Here is a 20,357-nt window from a genome sequence, read left to right as displayed (position 1 = left end):
AGTGACTTGCTCACAGTCACACAGCTGCCAAGTGGCAGAAGGGAAATTCGAACCCATGACCTCTGACTCCCAAGCCCAGGCTCTTTCAACTGAGCTACGCTGCTTTTCTTAAGTGCCCGTTATGTTCCAATCACTGGTCTAAGCTCTACAATAGATCATAATCATAACAATTGTGGTATTTGTTAAACTCTTAGAATGTGCCAAGCCCTGCAGTAATAGTAATAATGATAGGTCTTTGTGAAGCGCTTACTATGTGCCAAGCACTGTTCTAAGCGCCGGGGGGGGGGGGGGGGGGATACAAGGTGATCAGATTGTCCCATGTGGGGCTCACAGCTTTAATCCCCATTTTACAGATGAGGTCACTGAGGCACACAGAAGTGAAGTGACTGGCCCAAAGTCATACAGCTGCCAAGTGATGGGATTGGGATTAGAACCCATGACCTCTGACTCCCAAGCCCGGGCTCTTTCCACTGAGCCACGCTGCTTCTCTTCTGTGCTAAGCCCTGGGGTGGATACAAGCAAATCCTTCATTTATTCATTCAAACGTATTTATTGAGCGCTTACTGTGTGCAGAGCACTGTGTTATGTGCTTGGAAAATGCAATGCCGCAATAAAGAAAGACAATCGCTGCCTCTAAGGGCTCAGATTCTGGTAGCGAGGGGGACACGGCACAGACATCAATATAAGGAAACAGGCATCAATATAAATAAATAGAATTATAGAAGTATATAAATATACTTAAGTGCGGGCAGAGGGGGGAAGAGCAAAGGGAGTGGTGAGTCATGGTGATGAGGAAAGGAGGGGGAGCTGAGGAAAAGGGAGGCTTGGTCTGGAAAAGATGAGGTAACTGAGGCACAGAGAAGCAAAATGACTTCCCCAAGGTCACACAGCAGCATGAGAAGCAGCATGGCTTAGTGCCTAGAGTAAGGGCCTGGAAATCAGAAAGCCATGAGTTCTAATCCTCCCTCCGCCACTTGTCTGCTCTGTGACCTTGGGCAAGTCGTTTTGCTTCTCTGTGCCTCAGTTAGCTCATCTGTAAAATGGGGATTGAGACTGTGAGCCCCATATGGGACATGGACTGTGTCCAATCTGATTACACTAAGCACTGGGATGGATCCAATGCCTGGCACATAGTAAGCACTTAACAAATAGCATTTTTAAAAAAGGTGCAGGAATGGGAGTCCGTGGAAGGGGATTCTAATTCTAGCTCCACCATCTCTGCTGGGTGATCATGGGCAGGTTGCTGAAGTCAGTCGGTCATTCGGTCAGTGAATCTTATTTATTGAGTGTTTACTGTGTGCAGAGCACTGTACTAAGTGCCTGGGAGAGAGCGATACAACAATAAAAAGACACATTCCCTGCCCATAGAGAATTTACAGTCTAGAAGGGAGGACAGACATTAATACAAATAAATTACAGATATGTACGTGTTTTGGGACTGGGAGGGGGATGAATAAAGGGAGCAAATCAGGGTGACACAGAAGGAAGTGGGAGAAGAGGAAAGGAGGGTTAGCCAGGGAAGGCCTATTGGAGGAGATGTGCCTTCAATAAGGATTTGAAGGTGGGGAGAGTAATTGAGGAAGGATATGAGGAAGGAGGGCATTCCAGGCGCGAGAGAGATGAGAACGAGGGTCAGTGAGAAGGATAACGTTAGAGGAGCGAAGTCTGCCGGCTGGATTGTAGTTGGAGAGTAGTGAGGTACCGACTACTGCCTGACTACTTGCTTTGTTTTGTGGTCTGTCTCCCCTTTTAGACGGTGAGCCCGTTTTTGGACAGGGATTGTCTCTATCTGTTGCCAAATTGTACATTCCAAGCACTTAGTACAGTGCTCTGCACACAGTAAGCATTCAATAAATATGATTGAATGAATGAAAGGTAAGGTAGGAGAGGGCAAGGTGATTGAATGCTATAAAGCCAATGGTGAGGAGTTTCTGTTGGATGCGTAGGTCGATGGGCAACAACCACTGGAGTTTCTTGAGGAGTGGAGAAACACGACCTGAACGTTTTTGTAGAAAAATGATCCAGGCAGCAGAGTGAAGTATGGGTCGGAGCGGGGAAGAGACAGAAGGCAGGGAGGTCAGCGAGGACGTTGATACAGTAATCAAGGCCGGATAGGATAAGTGATTAGATTAACAGATAGTTTGGATGGAGAGAAGAGGGCAGATCTGAGCTTCAATTTCCCTATTTTTAAAATGAGGAGAAGCCCCTCCTCTTGGTTTTAAGACTGTGAGCCCTGCCTGTCCCAGGGCCACATCTGATCTGATGATCTAGCCTCAGCTCCAGTGTCTGATGCCGTGTGTCAGCACTGTGCGGCGAACATAACAAATACCGTCACTATCATTATCCACCCCCACGGTTTCATCTACCACTTCTCAAGTCTACCTCAGTAGCCCTGACCTCTCCCCTCTTCTGCAATCTCACACAATTTCCTCCTGCCTCCAGGACATCTCTACATGGCTCTCCTGCCAGAATTTCCAGTTTAATATGTCTAAAACTGACCTCATCTTTCCTCCCAACCTCACTTTTCCACCCAACTTTTCCATCACAGTTGACAAGACCGCCATTCCAGCTTGAAACCTTGGAGTTATCCCTCATTCCTCAATCAGTAGTATTTATTTATTTATTTTTATGGTATTTGTTAAGCACTATGTGCCGGGCACTGTATGTACTAAGTGCTGGGGGAGATACAAGATAATCAGGCTGGACACAGTCCATGTCCCACAAGGGACTCAGTCTTAATCCCCATTTTATAGAGAGATAATAACTGAGGCACAGATAAGTGAAGCGACTTACCCAAAGTCACAGAGCAGATAAGTAACAGAGCTGGGATGCGAACCCAGGTCCTTTAGACTCCCAAGTCTGTACTCTATCAGGCCACGCTGCTTCATTGAGCATTTACTGTGTGCAGAGCACTGTACTAAATGCTTGGGAGGGTACAGTATGAAAGAGTTGATAGACAGGATCCCTGCCCAAAGTCTAGAGGGGGAGACAGACATTGAAATAAATACAGCTAGGGGAAATGTCATTCATTCATTCATTCACTCATTCAATCGTATTTATTGAGGGCTTACTGGGTGCAAAGCACTGTACAAAAGCTCTTGGGAGAGTACAATACCACAACAAACAGACATATTCCTGCCCACAAGTAGCTCACCATCTAGAAAAGGCAGGGTTTAAGACTGTGAGCCTCATGTGGGACAGGGACAGTGTCCAACCCAGTTTGCTTGTATCCACACCAGCACTTAGTACGGTGCCTGGCACATAGTAGGTGCTTAAGAAATACCATTGCATTATTATTATTGTTATTGATACCTATGTAAAAACTGCGGGGCTGAGGATGGTGAATATCATCTGCTTAAAGGAAACAGATCCAAGATGATTGCAACCTCTCACCCACGTCCTGCCTTTGGCCTACAACTCCCTCCCCCTTCATATCCATCACTCTCCCCACCTTCAAAGCCTTATTCATTCGTTCAGTAGTATTTATTGAACGCTGACTATGTGCAGAGCACTGTACTAAGCGTTTGGAATGTACAATTCGGCAACAGATAGAGACGATTCCTGCCCAATGACGGGCTCACAGCCTAATCAAAACCTATTAAAACCTCATCTCCTCCTAGAGGCCTTCTCTGACTAAGCCCTCATTTCCTCTACTCCCACTGCCTTCTGTCTCACCCCTGCGCTTGGATTTGCGTCCTTTATTCACCTCTCCCTCAGGCCCACAGAACTTGGGTAATAATAATGTTGGTATTTGTTAAGCGCTTACTGTGTGCAGAGCACTGTTCTAAGCGCTGGGGTAGACACAGGGGAATCAGGTTGTCCCACGTAGGGCTCACAGTCTTAATCCCCATTTTACAGATAAGGTAACTGAGGCACAGAGAAGTTAAGTGACTTGCCCACAGTCACACAGCTGACAAGGGGCAGAGCCGGGATTCGAACCCACGACCTCTGACTCCAAAGCCCGTGCTCTTTCCACTGAGCCACGCTGCTTCTCTATAATTTATTTATATTAATGTCTGTCTTCCCCTCTAGAGTAGGAGGACCTGAGTTCTAATCCAGCTCGGCCACTTGTCTGCTGGGTGACCTTGGGCAAGTCACGTCATTTCTCTGAGCCTCAGTTACTTCATCTGTTAAACGGGGATTAAGAGTGTGAGCCCCATATGGGACAGGGACTGAGTCCAACCTGCTTTGCCTGTATCCACCCCAGCGCTTAGTACAGTGCTTGGCACATAGTAAACACTTAACACCATTATTATTATTATTAGACTGTAAGCTCCTCATGGGCAGGGAACATATCTACCAACTCTGTTATATTTTATTCTCCTAAGAGCTGAGTAAAGTGTTTTGCACACAGTAAACACTCAGGACGAGTGATACACAGGGGAGAGTGAGAAGGGGAAATGAGGATTTAGTCAGGGAAGACCTCTTGGAAGAGATGTAATTTTAGGAGGGCTTTGAAGGTGGGAAGAGTGGTAGCCTGGCAGATATGTGGTGGGAGGGAGTTAGGACAGAAATCAGGCCAAAGGCAGGATATAGGCAAGAGGTCAGTGGCGAGATAGAAGAGATCGAAGTACAGTGGGGAGGTTGGTGTTAAAGGAGCAGAGTGTGTTGGCTGGGTTGTAGGAGGGCATCAGAAAGTAGGTAGGATGGGGAAAGCTGCTTAAGTGCCTTAAACCTGTTAATAAGGAGTTCCCTTCTAGTTCCCCCCCACTCAGTCTGTTGACGAATTGTATCAGTCCTCCCACTATGACATTTTGAAAATATTTGGGAGAAGCAGGGTGGCCTGTTGGAAAGACCATGGACCTGGGAGTCAGAGGACCTAAATTAATAGTAATAATAATTATGGTATTTCATTCATTCTTTCAATCATTTATTGAGCGCTTACTGCGTTCAAAGCGCCGTACTAAGCACTTGGGAGGGTACACTATAACACTAAATAGACACGTTCCCTGCCTTCAATGAGCTCACAGTCTACAGACAGACATTAATATAAATAAATAAAAGATATATACATAAGTGCTGTGGGTCTGGGAGGGGGGATTAATGAAGGGAACTAGTCAGGGTGACGCAGAAGGGAGTGGAAGAGGAGAGGCGAGCTTAGTTAGGGAAGGCTTCTTGGAGGAGATGTTCCTACAGTGAAGCTCTGAAGGAGGGGAGATCAATTGTCTGTCTGAAAGGAGGAGGGACGGCATTCCAGGCCAGAGGCAGGATGTGGGCGAGAGGTTGGTGGTGAGTTAGACTATGTCGAGGTATAGTGATAAGGTTACCATTAGTATTTGCTAAGTGTTTACTAGGTGCCCAGCACTGTTCTAAGCACTGGTGCAGATTCAAGGTAATCTGGTTGGAAACAGTCCCTGTCCCACCTGGGGCTCACAGTCTCAATCCCCATTTTACAGATGAGGTCACTGAGGCACAGAGAAATTTAAGTGACTTGCCCACGATCACGCAGTAAAGTGGTGGAGCCGAGATTAGAACCTATATCCTCTGACTCCCAAGCCCGTGTTCCTGCTATTAGGCTATGCTGCTTCTAATCCCAGCTTTGCCACTTGTCTGCTGTATCACCTTGGGCAAGTCACTTAACTTCTCTGAGCTTCGGTTAACTCATCTGTAAAAATGGGGATTGATATTGTGAGCCCCACGAGGGACAACCTCATTACCATGTATCTACCCTACGGCTTAGAACAGTGCTTGGCACATAGTAAGTGCTTAATAAATACATTATTATTATTACATCTCCCTACCCTCACAGAACTTCCAGTGGCAGCCCATCCCTTTCCGTGTAAAGGATACACGCCGTCATGATCAGCTTTAAGATGCCTAATCAGCTTTCTCCCTCCTACTTGTCCATTTTCTTCTCCCTCTACACCCCATCTTGCCCTCTTCATTCTTCTCAAGCCAACACTCTTACCTTGCCTCAGTCTCACCTCATTGCTCTCTCCCTGCCCATACCTCGAACTCCCTTCCCCATCATCAAAGCTCTTCACAAATCACATCTCCTCCAGGAAGTCTTCCCTGATTCATCTCTCATCTTCCCCACAAACGTCGCTTCAGCCCTCATCCCTGCAGGAGCACTAATGTAACTATTCTATCATTATATTGTCCTCTCCCAAGTGCTCAGGACCGTGCTCTGCACACACTAAGCACTCAATAATTACAACTGATTGATTTTTCCTGTTTGTAATTTTTTTCAGGATTTATCTCTCCCTCTAGACTGTCAGCTCCTTGAGGGCAGGGATCGGTTCCACCAACTCCATTGGACTGTACTTTCCCAAGTGTTTAGTACAATGTTTTGCACACAGTGAGCGCTCAATCAACGGTCCCAGAGAAGAGCATAGAGTTTCCAGCTCCCTGACGGTGCTGAGAGGGCAGCAAGGGAAAGGAGGAGTAAGCCCAGTTTGGAGCTTTTACTTGCTCCTTCATCCATCCTCCCTCCCATCCCCGCAGCACATATGTGCATATCTGTAATTTATTATATCTATTTATTTATGCTAATGTCTGTCTCTCCCTCTATTCTGTTAGCTCGTTGTGGGCAGGAATGTGTCTGTTTGCACACAGTAAGCGCTCCATAAATACGATTGATTGATTGTATCCACCCCAGTACTTAGCATATAGTTTTCGCTTCATAAATACCACAAGAATTATTTTCTCTTCACCATTCGTGTTTTTATTTTCAACCATTATATTTCGGTTGGCCTCCTCCTGCCCCGTAGGAGGGGGCCGCTCTCTCCCTCCTTCACCCCTCACCACCCCCTGTGTGGGATGGAAGTCTCCCTGCCCCGCCACCCACACCCCTCAGGACTAACCCACCCAACAAAACCAGAAGTAAACTTTGAGCCCTCCCGGCTCCAACCAGCCCGGCGGCCCACATCATCACAGGAGACGGTTGGGCTCAGGAGATGCCCGGGAGAGGAGCGGCTGGCACAGGGGACACCACCAGGTGAGTCTCCGCAGTCTGCCCGGCGGGCCGAGGCTCTGCTTGGTCACCGGGTGCCCCTCCGGACAGCATCTCCTCCGGTAGATGCGATAGGGCTGCCGCTTCCCCTGCTGCTTGGCCTGCAGCCACTCCCCCCCGAACTGCAGGACCAGGTCCAGCAGGGTCTCCAGGCTCGACGGGGACAGGGCCGAGCCTGGAGAGAGCGGATGGATCCCGGCGAGGTACAGAACTTCGTTCTTGATGATGTTTCCTGGAACACAGAGAGGCCACGGGGTGGGGAAATGCCTCCACTTGTGGAAACTCTGGCGTTTTTTGGCTTGGCCCAACTGGGCCCCTCCCCCTCCGCCAGAGACACCTCCTCCAGGAGGCCGTCTTGGATTACCACCTAATTACTGATCTGGCAAACTGGGGAGGGTCGGGAGGGGAAGGGTAAATCTATTCATTGTCCCTGCGTCCACAATGAGGGCAGCAGAGCTTAGTGAGCACCGGCCTGGGAGTCAGAACACCCAGGTTCTAATCCCAGTTTCGTCCCATGTCTCCTGTGTGAGCTTGGGCAAGTCATTTAACTTCTCTGGACCTCAGTTTCCTCTCCTGTAAAATGGAGATTCAATCCCTGTTCTCCCTCCCCCTTAGACTGTGAGCCCCTTGTGGGACAGGGTCTGTGTCTGGCCTGATTATTTTGTGTCTCTACCAGAATATTTGGCACATAATAATAGTCATATGTGTTAATAATTATCATTATTCTTGTATTTGTTAAGCACTTACTAGGTACTAAGCACTGTTCTAAGCACTGGGGTAGACGTGATGTAATCAGGTTGGACACAGTCCCTGTCCCACATAGGGCTCACAATCTTAATCCCCATTTTACAGATGAGGTAACTGAGACACTGAGAAATTAAGTGTCTTGCTCAAGGTCACACAGCAGACAAGTGGCGGAGCCAGGATTAGAACCCATGATTAGAACCCACGACCTCTGAATCCCAAGCCCTTGCTCTTGCCACTAGGCAGTGCTGCTGCTGATGTTACAGTCATTAATATTATTGTTAATAGCAATTCTCATAATAATAAGAACCACCAAGAGAGGTGCCCGCTTCTACTTCCCATCTCTCAGTCCAACCCCGGCAGTCCCCTGGCACCTGCCTAACGCTTACCCAGCCCAGCGAAGTGTCTCTGGTCCAGGAGAGTGAAGCCGACGGGCTTGTCCTGCCTCAAGGCCTCCAGGGCTCGGCCGCGATGAAAGCCTCTGGACAGGATGTCCGTGGAGGGCCCGGCCCAGGGATGGGCTGCCCACACCATGCAACAGTTGTAGAAGACCAGGAAGCCCCCGTGGGCAAAGTGCAGGACCAGCCTGGGGGGTGGAGGGAAATGGAAGGGAGAGCACGAGACTTTGCCAAGGCGATGGAGCCCTCATGGCTGGATGGGGCCATGCCCAGTGCTGTTGCCCCGGGGGCAGCCCCTCCAGACTTGGTGGGGACCGGTGGTCTTGTCCCCCTGCTGGGATGTCAAGGGGTCTGGTCCCATAAAGTCACTTCACCACTGGGGGCCTCAGGCTCCCCATCTGTGAAATGGGCAGAGATCCCTCCCCCCTAACCCATCCTACTCAGACTGAGAGCTGAGTGCAGGACAAGGGGTGGATCTGGCCCGGTCAAGCTGTGTCTAACAGAGTGGTGGACCCAGAGTAAGCGCTGAATAAATCCTGTCACCAGCTCCGCCTTCAGCCGAGGCCTCTTCCCCCACCCCCCAAATCAGGAGAGTTGCATGCCAAGTCAGCCCCCACTGACGTCCCTTCTCCCTCCCCAGGCCCTCAGCTCTTCTCCGGCCTACCCAGTCAATCAATCAATCCTTCTACAGCCAGAGGTGCAGGGGGAAGCCGAGGCAGCCTCCAATCCTCCATGTCCTTGTGACTGGACTGATGATGGAGGGTGGTCTTTGGAGAGCTGGCCCTTCCCCAGGCCCTCTCCACAGTTGTGGAACAGTTCCCAGATCTCTTGGGTCTGGAGGCAAAGGCCACATTTCCGGAGACTCAGCACAGCAGCAGTGGCTCCAGGCTTAGAACGGGCAGATTGTTGCTCCCCGCTGGGGTCATGGAACCAGGCTGCTCGCCCTGCCAGAGACACACAGACATACACACCACACACACATCCCCCCGCCAACCACCCTGATCCTACCTGGGCACTGGGTCCTTCCAGTCACCTCTCTTGTTGGGGCCCTGGGCTCTGGAGAACTCATTGGCCCGGACGCTGCCAAAGAGCCAAAAATGGAAACGGAGCCACTTCTGGCCATCCTCCGCCCCTGACACCCCTCCTCCCGAGGTCTCGCCGTCTCCGCCCGCCTCTGCCATCGGCACCTCGGCTCCTGGGGCCTCGCCACCCTCCAGGGACTGGGGTTGGGCCATGCCTGGAGTCAGGGAGGTGTCGGGGGATTCCACCCCCTTCTCTCCCAGGGGCCGGCCCGGTTCCAGGCTGGCATCCCGCTGCAAGCAGCCGGCCCCCTCCCCACGAGGCTCTGGGCAGAGGCCAACTGCAGGAGGTCCGGCCCTCTGCCTTGGGCCGAACTCCAGGAACAGGTTCTTTCCATGGACCTAGGAGAGGAAGAGAGAACCGGTGTCCAGCATCCCCAGAGATGGCTCCAGTCAATCATTCATTCAATCGTATGTATTGAGCGCTTACCGTGTGCAGAGCACTGTACTCAGCGCTTGGAAAGTACAATTCAGCAAAAGAACAGACACAATCCCTGCCCACAACGGGCTTACAAGTAAACAAGTAAACAGGCAACAATAGCATCAATATAGAACTATAGATATATACACATCAAAACAAGTAAACAGGAATTAATATAAATTCAGATAGGTATATATATGCACAAGTGCTGTGGGGCGGGGAGTTGGGGTAGAGCAAAGGGAGTGAATTGGGGTGATGGGGAAGGGAGGGGGAACTGAGGAAAAGGTGGGTTTACGACCACATCTCGGCCTCGATAGACTTCCACCCTCCTTTGCCACAGCCCATTCCTCCCATCTGTAAATGACCACATCTCAGACTCCGCTTTAGAGAGGAAGTTCCTTGTGTGCTGGGCTCACATCTACTAATTCACTTGTATTGTCCTCTCCCAAGCACTTAGTACAGTGTTCTGCACACAGCAACCTGTAAACTCCCCGAGGGCCAGGATCGTAGCAGCCAACTTGGTCCTCTCCCAAGTTCCCAGTACAGTACTCTGCGCAACTTCGACTGGGAGCTCCTTGCTGGCAGGGATTATAATAATAATAATTGTGGAATTTGTAAAGCATTTACTTAGTAATAATGTGCTGCTGGGGTAAATACAAGTAAATCAGGTCAGTCACAGTCCCTATCTCACGTGGAGCTCACAGTCTTAATCCCCATTTTACAGATGAAGTAACTGAAGCACAGAGAAGTGAAGTGATGATGCCACTGCTGCTTCTAATAATAATAAAGATGGAATTAGTTTTGTGCTATGTGTCCAGCTTTATGCAAACACTGGGGTAAAATCAGCAGCATGACCTACAAGCAGCAGTACGGCCAAGTGGCAAGAGCACGGGTTTGAGAGTCAGAGGTCATGGGTTCTAATCCCTGCTCTGCACTTGTCTGCTGTGTGAGCTTGGGCAAGTCACTTCACTTCTCTGTGCCTCGGTTACCTTAACTGTAAAAGGGGGATTAAGACTGTGAGCCCCGCGAGGGATAACCTGATAACCTTGTACCTAGCCCTTAACAAATACCATAATTATTATTATCATTAGATTCATTCATTTCAATCGTATTTACCCAGTGCTTACTGTGTGCCGAGCACTGTACTAAGCGCTTGGAAAGTACAATTCAGGTGAGACACACTTCCTGTCCTTGAAGGGCTACCAGGAAAACAGGTATTGATCCTCCATTTTAGAAGAGAAAACTGGTGGGAGGGGAGGTTCACTGGGCCGTCGGGGAAGTGTTCCTAGATGGGGTGGGGTGGATTTTTCCTGGAAAGCCTAAAGAGGTGGGGGCCAGCTCAGGTCTCTATCTGTTGCCGACTTGTTCATCCCAAGCGCTTAGTACAGTGCTCTGCACATAGTAAGCGCTCAATAAATACTATTGAATGAAAGGTATTGATCCATTTTAGAGGAGAAAACTGGTGGGAGAGGGAGGGGAGGTTCACCTGGGCCGTCGGGGGAGTGTTCCTAGGTAGGGGTGGGGTGGATTTTTCCTGGAAAGCCTAAAGAGGTGGGGGCCAGCTCAGCTATTGATCCATTTTAGAGGAGAAAACTGGTGGGAGAGGGAGGGGAGGTTCACCTGGGCCGTCGGGGGAGGGTTCCTAGGTAGGGGTGGAGTGGATTTTTCCTGGAAAGCCTAAAGAGGTGGGGGCCAGCTCACCTGGGTGGCCCGAGGGGGTGGGGCCTAGCTCACCTGGGCGGCCCCAGGGGCGGGATTTAGTTTACCTGGGCAGTCCAAAGGACAGGACCCAGCTCACCTGGGCGGCCCGAAGGGTTGGGGCTCAATTTACCTGGGCGGCCTGCAGCTTCCGAGCCTGCAAGAGAGCCGGGGGGAGCTTGCGGCTGCTGCCTCCGGCCCGGACCACCGTGTGCCCCACGAAGGGAGAGACCCGCGCGTGGAACTGCCTCAGGCTGGGTCCTTCTGGCATCCTGGAAGCGGCTACTGTCCGACGGCCCGAGCTGTCCAGCGAGACACCGAGGGACGCCCACCGGACATTAACGGGGGCTGGGCCAGGGCAGGACACCACACGCTACCTTTGACCTTGGTAGGTCACGAACCAGCGCCAGGCCGGCGGGGACTTTCCACCCCTTTCAGGCAGTTGAAACAACGAGTTTGTTTGCAAGATGCCCTCACCCCCCCCGGGGCTAAATCAGAGCTTCCTACCGCACGGGGTGGTTGGCAGAGGCCCGCCTGGAGCCGAGCAGTGGTCCCGTGTATGTGTAATAATAATAATGTGGGTATTTGTTAAGCGCTTCATAAGGGCCGAGCACTGTTCTAAGCGCTGGGGTACATACAGGGTAATCAGGTTGTCCCACGTGAGGCTCACAGTCTTCATCCCCATTTTACAGATGAGGTCACCGAGGCACCGACAAGTTGTGACTTTCCCAAGGTCACAGAGCAGGTAAGTGGCAAAGGCAGGATTAGAACCCAGGTCCTCTGACACCCAGGCCTTTCCACTAAATTATGCAGCTTCCAAACCTCCCGTTGGCCTTGGAGGGGCAGGGTGCCCCGGGGCTAAGCAAAGCCTAAAGACAGAGTTTAAGTCCCCACCCCGTTTTCAAGCAGATAATTTCAAACCTAGGCCATCCCCTCTCCCACCCCGGGGGCATCCTTCAACCTTCCATCCTGCCCTGCCTTGGGGCAGAGCAGTACCCAACACTCTATTGGACGATTTACCAAATTTAGTGTTTCAACAACACATCAGGAAGTTCTTCCTTGTGGCTAACCCAGATCCCACTCGCTGCAGTTTCCCTAACCCTGTCTGCCTCAGTTGGGCAGAGGCATCAGGCCTGGTCCTCCTCCTCATCATTATTATTATTGCATTTGTTAAGCACTTACTATGTGCCAGTTACTGTACTAAATTAGGCAGGTTTATCCCACCTGAAGCTCATAAATTTAATCCCCATTTAACAGATGAGGTGATTGAAGCACATTAGGTCAATAACTTACTCCTCTGTCGTCTTGCCTTCCTCCAGCTTCGGTGTAAACTGCTCAAGGGGTGGGGAGAGGGGTCGACTTTATTGTTCAATAGCTTGGGCACACCTGTGACCCTTAAAGACTCTAGATTGCCAAGTCTCTAGACTGTAAACTCGTTTGGGGCAGGGAATGTGTCAGTTATACTGTTATACTGTACTCTCCCAAGCGCATAATGCAGTGCTGTGCACACAGTAAATGCTTAATAAATTCGACTGAGTGGCTTCAGGTCACCCCACACCTGTGTCTTCTCAGGAAGCACCCCCTGCTCCCGGGTGACCCAGGAGGGAATGTTGCAAGCCATTGGGCAAGGCCTCGAGGAGGGGCCGATTGAGAGCCTGGGGGAGGGAGAGGAGGGTGGTGAGGGGACCCAGCAAGAGCCCAGTTTGAGGGACTCGATCTCACCCCCTCCTCAGGGGCCTCCAAATCGACCTTTCTATCACATAATAATAATAATGATATTTAAGCGCTTACTGTGTCCCAAACTCTGTTCTAAGCGTTGGAGGAGATACAAGGTAATCAGGGGTTTTTTTTTTAATTTCTTAAGCGCTTACTATGTGCCAAGCACTGTTCTAACCGCCGGGGGATGCAGGGTGATCAAGTTGTCCCACTTGGGGTTCACAGTCTCAATCCCCATTTTACAGATGAGATAATTGAGGCACAGAGAAGTTAAGTGACTAGCCCAAGGTCACACAGCGGATAAGTGGCAGAGGTGGGATTAGAATGCACATCCTCTGACTCCCAACTCCATCCTCTTTCCACTAAGCCAACATTAGCTCTCATCAGCTGTGTACTGTGCATCACATATTTTTGTGTGAAAATCAGTTCCCTGTTTTGTTGCTCTTGTTGACCCTTTAGAGTGTAAGCTCATTATGGGCAGGGAATGTGTTTATTGCTATATTGTACTCTCCCAAGTGCTTAGTACAGTGCTCTGCACATGGTAAGCCCTCAATAAATATGAATGAATCAGCTAGGGTAATCATTTTTGACATTTAAGTGTTTACTATTGTGCCAGGCACTGTATTGAGTACTGGGTTCTATATATGCAAATAGGGCTGAACACAGTCCCTATCCCACTTGGCGCTCACAGTCTCAATCTGCATTTTACAGATGAGGTAACTGAGGCACAGAGCAGTGAAGTGACTTGCCTAAAGTCACACAGCAGACAAATGACAAGAATCAGAATTGGAACCCATGACCTTCTGACTCTATCCACTAACCCATGCTGATTTCTCACCCTCCCTCCAACGCCTTGCTCCCACCATTCCCCCCCCTGACCCAAATCCCACCCCTTTCAACTCTCACATCCAGTCTATTTCCACATCCTGCCAGACATCTCCCGGTTCCACCCCATTGTCTTCACCCAAATTTCCACCTCTAATCTGAGCTCTTGCCTTGCCCCAGCTGCGTCAGCCTCATCAATCATATTTACTGAGCTCTTATTGTGAGCAGTTCACTGTACTAAGCTCTCGGGAGAGTACAATATAACGAGTTGGCAGACATGTTCTCTGCCCAAAAGAAGCTTACAGTCTAGAGGTTTGGGAGCTAAAAGGAACTGGGTTTAAAGCTGGCTCTGCCATTTGCCTGCTATGTGACTTTGGGCAAGTCACTTACCTTCTATGGGCCTCGGTTACCTCATCTGTAAAATGGGGATTAAGACTATGAGCTCCACGTGGGATTATGGACTGTGTTCAAGCTGATTATTTTATATCTAGCCCAGTTCTTAGTACAGTTCCTGGCACACTAAGTGCTTAACAAATACCATTAATAGCAAAAAGAAAGGTCTCTAGAGGTTTACAGACTAGGCAGCTTTGCTGGTCTCCCTGCCTCCACCCTCTCCCTCTCTGATATAGACTCCACACTGCTGCTGCCCCGTTCGTCTTCCTGAAGCCCATCTCCACATCTCTCCTCTCCTCAGAACCCACCCCGGCTCTCTGGGTGTCTGCCTCAAACAGATATTGTTTATAATCAAGCTTCCAGGCCCTCCACCATGGAGCCACACCTTTCCTATCTGCCCTTCCCCTGCTCTCTGTCTTTTCATCCCTCCCAAGGCGACCTTCTAGCCATCCCTTGCCCTCATCCCTGACCTCTTGCCTCATGCTCCCCCCCTTCACATCCCGCAGACCACCCCTTTCCCTAATTTCCAAGGCCCTCCTGGAATCGCATCTCCTCCAGGAGTCCTCCTCTGATTAATCTATCACCTTGCCACTCTATATATTTCCCAGCTGCAGCCTAGAAATAATAATTGTGGTATTTGTTAACGCTTACTCAGTGCCAGTCACTGTTCGAAGCACTGGAGAAGATGCAAGATAATCAGGTTGGACACAGTCCCTATTCCACGTAGGGCTCACAGTCTTACTTCCCATTTTGCAGAAGAGGGAACTGAGGCCCAGAAAAGTTAAGCGACTTGCCCAAGGTCACACAGCAGACAAGTGGCGGAGCAGGGATTAGAACTCAGGTCCATCTGCCTCCCAGGCCTGTGTTCAATCTACTAGGTCAGCCTGGGAATCAGGATTTAGGTACTAATCCTAGCTCCACCTCTTTGTGATCTTGGGCAAGTCATTTAACTTCTCTGTGCCTCAAATTACCTCATCTGTAAAATGGGGATTACTCTCTCTAAGGTCACCCATGACCTCCTTCTTGCCAAATCCAATGGCTCCTACTCCATTCTGATCCTCCTTGACCTCTCTGCTGCCTTTGACACTGTCGACCATCCCCTCCTCCTCCGTACCTTATCTCACCTTGGCTTCACGGACTCTGTCCTCTCCCGGTTCTCCTCTTACCTCTCTGGCCGATCATTCTCGGTCTCCTACGCTGGAGCCTCCTCCCCCTCCCATCCTTTAACTGTTGGAGTTCCTCAAGGGTCAGTTCTTGGCCCTCTTCTGTTCTCCATTTACACTCACTCCCTCGGTGAACTCATCCGCTCTCACGGCTTTGACTACCATCTCTACGCAGATGACACGCAGATCTACATCTCCGCCCCTGTCCTCTCCCCCTCCCTTCGGGCTCGCATCTCCTCCCGCCTCCGGGACGTCTCCACCTGGATGTCGGCCCGCCACCTAAAACTCAACATGAGCAGCACTGAGCTCCTCATCTTCCCTCCCAAGCCCGGTCCGCTCCCAGACTTCTCCGTCACCGTGGATGGCACGACCATCCTTCCCGTCCCGCAGGCCCGCGATCTCGGTGTCATCCTTGACTCGTCCCTCTCGTTCACCCCACACATCCTATCCGTTACCGAGACCTGCCGGTTTCACCTCTACAATATCGCCAAGATCCGCCCTTTCCTCTCCACCCAAACGGCTACCTTACTGTTACGGGTTCTCGTTATATCCCGGCTAGACTACCGTGTCAGCCTTCTCTCTGACCTCCCTTCCTCCTCTCTCGCCCCGCTCCGGTCTATTCTTCACTCCGCTGCCCGGCTCATCTTCCTGCAGAAACGATCTGGGCATGTCACTCCCCTTCTTCAACAACTCCGGTGGTTGCCTATCGACCTCCGCTCCAAACAAAAACTCCTCACTCTAGGCTTCGAGGCTCTCCATCACCTTGCCCCTTCCTACCTCTCCTCCCTTCTCTCTTTCTACCGCCCACCCCGCACGCTCCGCTCCTCCGCCGCCCGCCTCCTCGCCGTCCCTCGGTCTCGCCCATCCCGCCGTCGACCCCCGGGTCACGTCCTCCCGCGGTCCTGGAACGCCCTCCCTCCTCCCCTCCGCCAAACTGATTCTCTTTCCCTCTTCAAAACCTTACTTAAAAATCACCTCCTCCAAGAGGCGTTCCCAGACTGAGCTCCTCTTCCCCCTCTACTCCCTCTGCCATCCCCCCTTTACCTCTCCGCAGCTAAAGCCTCATTTTCCCCTTTTCCCTCTGCTCCTCCACTTCTCCCTTCCCATCCCCACAGCACCGTACTCGTCCGCTCAACTGTATATATTTTCGTTACCCTATTTATTTTGTTAATGAATTGTACATCGCCTTGATTCTATTTAGTTGCCATTGTTTTTACGAGATGTTCTTCCCCTTGACGCAGTTTATTGCCATTGTTCTCGTCTGTCCGTCTCCCCCGATTAGACTGTAAGCCCGTCAAACGGCAGGGACTGTCTCTATCTGTTGCCGACTTGTTCATCCCAAGCGCTTAGTACAGTGCTCTGCACATAGTAAGCGCTCAATAAATATTATTGAATGAATGAATGAATGTTTGTGAGCCCCTTGTGGGCCATGGCCTATATCCAACCTGACAACACTTATGTACATATCTGTAATTTACTTCTACTGGTCTGTCTCCCCCTCCTAAACTGTTAAACTTGTTGTGGGCAAGGAATGGGTCTGTTTATTGTTATATTGTACCTTCCCAAACGCTTAGTACGGTGCTCTGCACACAGTAAGTACTCAATAAATATGATTGAATCATCTTATATCTGCTCCAGGACTTGGTACAGTGCCTGGCGCATAGTAAGCATTTAACAAAAACCATTTTAAAAAAACTGCCACTTGAGCACTTCCAAGTCACCAAACCCTTTTTTTATGGTACTCTTGGTTACTTAACCCCTCCACCCCAGCATTTGTCCAATCTGATATTTAACAAATCATATTTATTGAGTGCGTACTGTATGCCAGGCACTGTTCTAATCACATGGGATTGGATGATGAGGGATGAGGGAACAATACAGTGAATTGGTAGGCATATTCTCTGGCCTCCAAAAGTATCTTTAAACTCTTATTGTTAACCCCTACCTATAATATATTTTAGTGTTTCCCCTGCAGGACTGTTAGTCAGGAATTGGGTCTGTTAAATACTGTGCTCTGCATAGTAGATGCCCAGTCAATACTAATGATTGATTGTGCTCAAGGATAAGATCATTTCTTTATTCTGAACTTCCCAAGTGCCTATGGCAGTGGGCACTCAATAAGCAGTATTATTGCAAAGCCTCCTCCAGGCACCCTTCTTGGCTTAATTTCTTATTTCTCCATGTGTCATCTTTCCCAATTACCTATCTCTTCAGTACTTAAACACTTTTCTTGATGCATGATGTTCTATCTAAGCACTTATTACTTAACCTATATGTTTTACCATTCTCTTTCCCTCTTAATCTGAGTTTTGTAGCTGTGTCCTATTAAAAGTATAAATTCTTTGAGGGCAGGGATTGTATTTTCCAATTCTGTGACATTCTCTCAAGTTCCCAGAACAATGCTCAGTTCATAGTAGGTGCTCTGTGAATATAAATGATGGATTGGTCAGACCATGCTGAGCCCCAGGAGGGAGAATGGGGTAAGGGACGCCCAAGCCTCAGTTTCCTCATCTGTAAAATGGGGTTAAAATGCCTGCTCTCCCCTCCCCCTTAATCTGTGAGCCCTATGCATTATGTGTAATCTGATTGCATTACCCCAGCATATAGCAGAGTGTTTGGCACATAAGCAAATACTTACAAGTATTGTTCTTTTTTCATTATTATGGCCACTGTCCAATCTCTAGCCAGGGATAATAATAATGATGGTATTTGTTAAGCGCTTACTATGTGCCAAGCACTGCCCGGTGGGTACATATCCCCGAGTCCTCCCTCCCCCCGGCATCTTGGGGCAGGCAGTCAAAGAAATTTTGCAACGAGCTTGGTTTTTTATTGTTCCGGGAGTTCTCAAGGCGAAGGGGTTGGCCAGCACATGGCCTGATGCTCAGTCCCTCTTGGTTTTCAGCTAGAGGCTTCAGGACAGCGGGGTCCAGGTTGGGGGAAGGAAGGGAGACCCCGGAGCTGAGCGTCCCCCCTTCTGAGCCCCGCCAGAGGGGAGAGCAGAAGAGTCCCTTCCCACAGAGCAGGGGGAAAGTGGGGGCTTGAGGAGGGGAGGGGGGCAATGACCCAGAATGTCCATCCACAGGCAGGAGTTCCCTGGTCCACGGTAGCATAGCGCCGCCAGGTGGCCGCTCGGTTCCCCCCATCATCATCATTCCTCCAAAACGTTCTCATCGCCAGTCGCCCTTTAAATGGGTCTGCTTCCCTTCCAGGCACATTTAATAGCTTTTTGGGTACTTTAACAAAAAAAAAAAAAAAGGAAATTAACATAGTCCAAACCAAACAAAAAAGGGCCCTGTGATTTAGGGGGAACAGCCTGGAGAAGGGAGTGGGGATACTCCCAGATCTGCTCTCGCCCTGTTGCGTGACTGCGGGGAAACATCCCTGCAACTTTCTGGAACTCAGCTTCCTCATTTCTAAAATGGTGTCAAGCTACCTGCTCTTCCTCCTTCACAGAAGTGAGCAAGGACAACATGAGGTAGCTGAAATGTGAAAATAATATGCATATATATATATGCGCACATATACGCATATTTTTATAGATAGATCCAGGCTATTATAATAATAATTATTATTATTGGAGGAGTCAAGTGGTTCAGAAAAGGAAACTTCCACCGGTCCCTGCTGTTTCCGTAGCCAGGGTGGACCTGGAGCATCTGTGTGGGCCGCCTGTGTGACAGAGGGAGGGCTCCGGGGGCAACTGGGGACGGGCTGGGGTGACCGCCGCAAAAATCTTTCCTCTCTCGGACCACCGCCACTGGGGCATCCCTCACCTCCCTGGGAGTTTGAGCCCAGGGGAGGGTCTGGAGAAAAGCAGGGTGAATGCCCCCCCCAGCTCCATGGTCGGGTTCAGGAGACTCCCATTGCCTGCACCTTGGAATTGGGAGGGCTAGATGGGACCACCTCCCAGTGGTCCCACCAACTTCTGTTCTGTTCTTCCAAGCGCTTAGGCAGTGCTCTGTACTCTGTAAGCGCTCAATAAATATTGGATTGATTGCTGAGGGATGTGGATCACACCATCTCTTCTGGGGTGGGGGTAGACTTTGGGGAACAGGACAGCAGGGTGGTCTCTGAGTCTGCCCGCCTGTGTGTGCCCGGTGGCCGGCGGTGGGGTGAGGACCAAAGTTGCAGTTGCCAAGGGAACGCTCTTCCCCCAAGGGAAGAAGGGAAGCAGGTTCTGTCAGGCAGGTGAGCCCCCTTGCAAGGTTTTGGCCAGCTCACCCTGAGCCAGAGATTGAGGGGCAAGAGGCCAGGGTGGCAAGGGCGAGTCGTCCGTGGGGGTTGAGGAGAGCGAAAGCAGTCGGGAGAGGGCTAACGGGTCGGGGGTGGTGGTCATGGCAGACACGGTTATGGTTCTGGTGGACATTAGAGGAGCTGAGAAGGGTGCCCTTAGCCAAAGCTCAAGCCTCCAGCAGAAATCATCGTCATGGGCGGCAGGTCTCTGTTGGCTGGCAAGGAGACAACTCAGTCAACATCGCTGGAGTCTCTGGAGTCAGGTGGGGCCTTGGTGGGGTGTCCAGGGGCCCCAGCACCTCAGGAAGAGGGGTAGGAAGGCAGCTGGCGTGCGGCTATTATGCAGTGATGTCCCCGTGACTTTCTGAGAAAGCCAGGCCACTCCATGAGTCCTGCTTGCTGCCAGCGGGCGAGGGCTGGCTGGTGGAGGGTGGGTAGACTTGCTGGGAGAGTTTCAGGGCTGAGAGCACCGGGTGGACGGAGGCCCCGTGGCCAGTCATCGTGCTGACGGAGAACGCCTGGAAGCAGAAGGGGAATCTGGTGAGCGGGGAGAGGGTGCTGTCTGAGAGCCAAAATTCCCCCATCCCTGAGTCTGTCCCTGGAAACTTGGGGATCCAGGCCTGGGGGAGCCCTCGGGGATGGAAGCAGGAGGCCCCCCAGTCCTTGGCCGGTCTCGACAGGGGAAGCTCTGGCCAGAGCTCCCAGATGTGGGGGAAGTGATGGGGCTGGGGCCCCTGG

General features: G+C 50.6%; 2 protein-coding genes across 5 annotated transcripts in view; both read right to left on the bottom strand.

Moving 5' to 3' along the window:
• Positions 1 to 6,641: 6,641 nt before the first annotated feature.
• On the bottom strand, positions 6,642 to 12,623 carry NEIL2 (nei like DNA glycosylase 2). 2 transcript variants are annotated; one of them, XM_029053153.1, is made up of 5 exons: positions 12,586 to 12,623; positions 11,426 to 11,594; positions 10,584 to 10,588; positions 8,086 to 8,282; positions 6,642 to 7,184 (listed from the first exon to the last, which is right to left on the bottom strand). In XM_029053153.1, exons 2-5 carry the CDS (start codon positions 11,561 to 11,563, stop codon positions 6,871 to 6,873), a joined length of 654 nt encoding a protein of 217 aa, XP_028908986.1. In that variant the 5' UTR covers positions 11,564 to 11,594; positions 12,586 to 12,623; the 3' UTR covers positions 6,642 to 6,870. The 2 variants fall into 2 exon arrangements, with proteins under 2 accessions (XP_028908986.1, XP_028908985.1); XM_029053152.2 differs by lacking the exons at positions 10,584 to 10,588; positions 11,426 to 11,594; positions 12,586 to 12,623 and adding an exon at positions 9,103 to 9,505.
• A 5,568-nt stretch (positions 12,624 to 18,191) lies between these two features.
• GATA4 (GATA binding protein 4) overlaps positions 18,192 to 20,357 on the bottom strand; it is a 33,081-nt gene continuing 30,915 nt past the window's right edge. For 2 of the 3 annotated variants that reach the window (XM_029053440.1, XM_029053441.1), the window contains one exon: positions 18,192 to 20,137. In XM_029053440.1, coding sequence (XP_028909273.1) covers positions 19,958 to 20,137 — 180 coding nt within the window. In that variant the 3' untranslated portion in view covers positions 18,192 to 19,957. The remainder of the gene's footprint in view (positions 20,138 to 20,357) is intronic. The other variant, XR_003755517.1, reaches the window with a different exon arrangement.

This window comes from Ornithorhynchus anatinus, chromosome X2 (assembly GCF_004115215.2).
Source record: "Ornithorhynchus anatinus isolate Pmale09 chromosome X2, mOrnAna1.pri.v4, whole genome shotgun sequence".
NCBI classification, from domain to species: Eukaryota; Metazoa; Chordata; class Mammalia; order Monotremata; family Ornithorhynchidae; genus Ornithorhynchus; species Ornithorhynchus anatinus.
The sequence above is the reverse complement of the archived record's forward strand: the minus strand, read 5'-3'. Positions and strand labels throughout refer to the sequence as shown.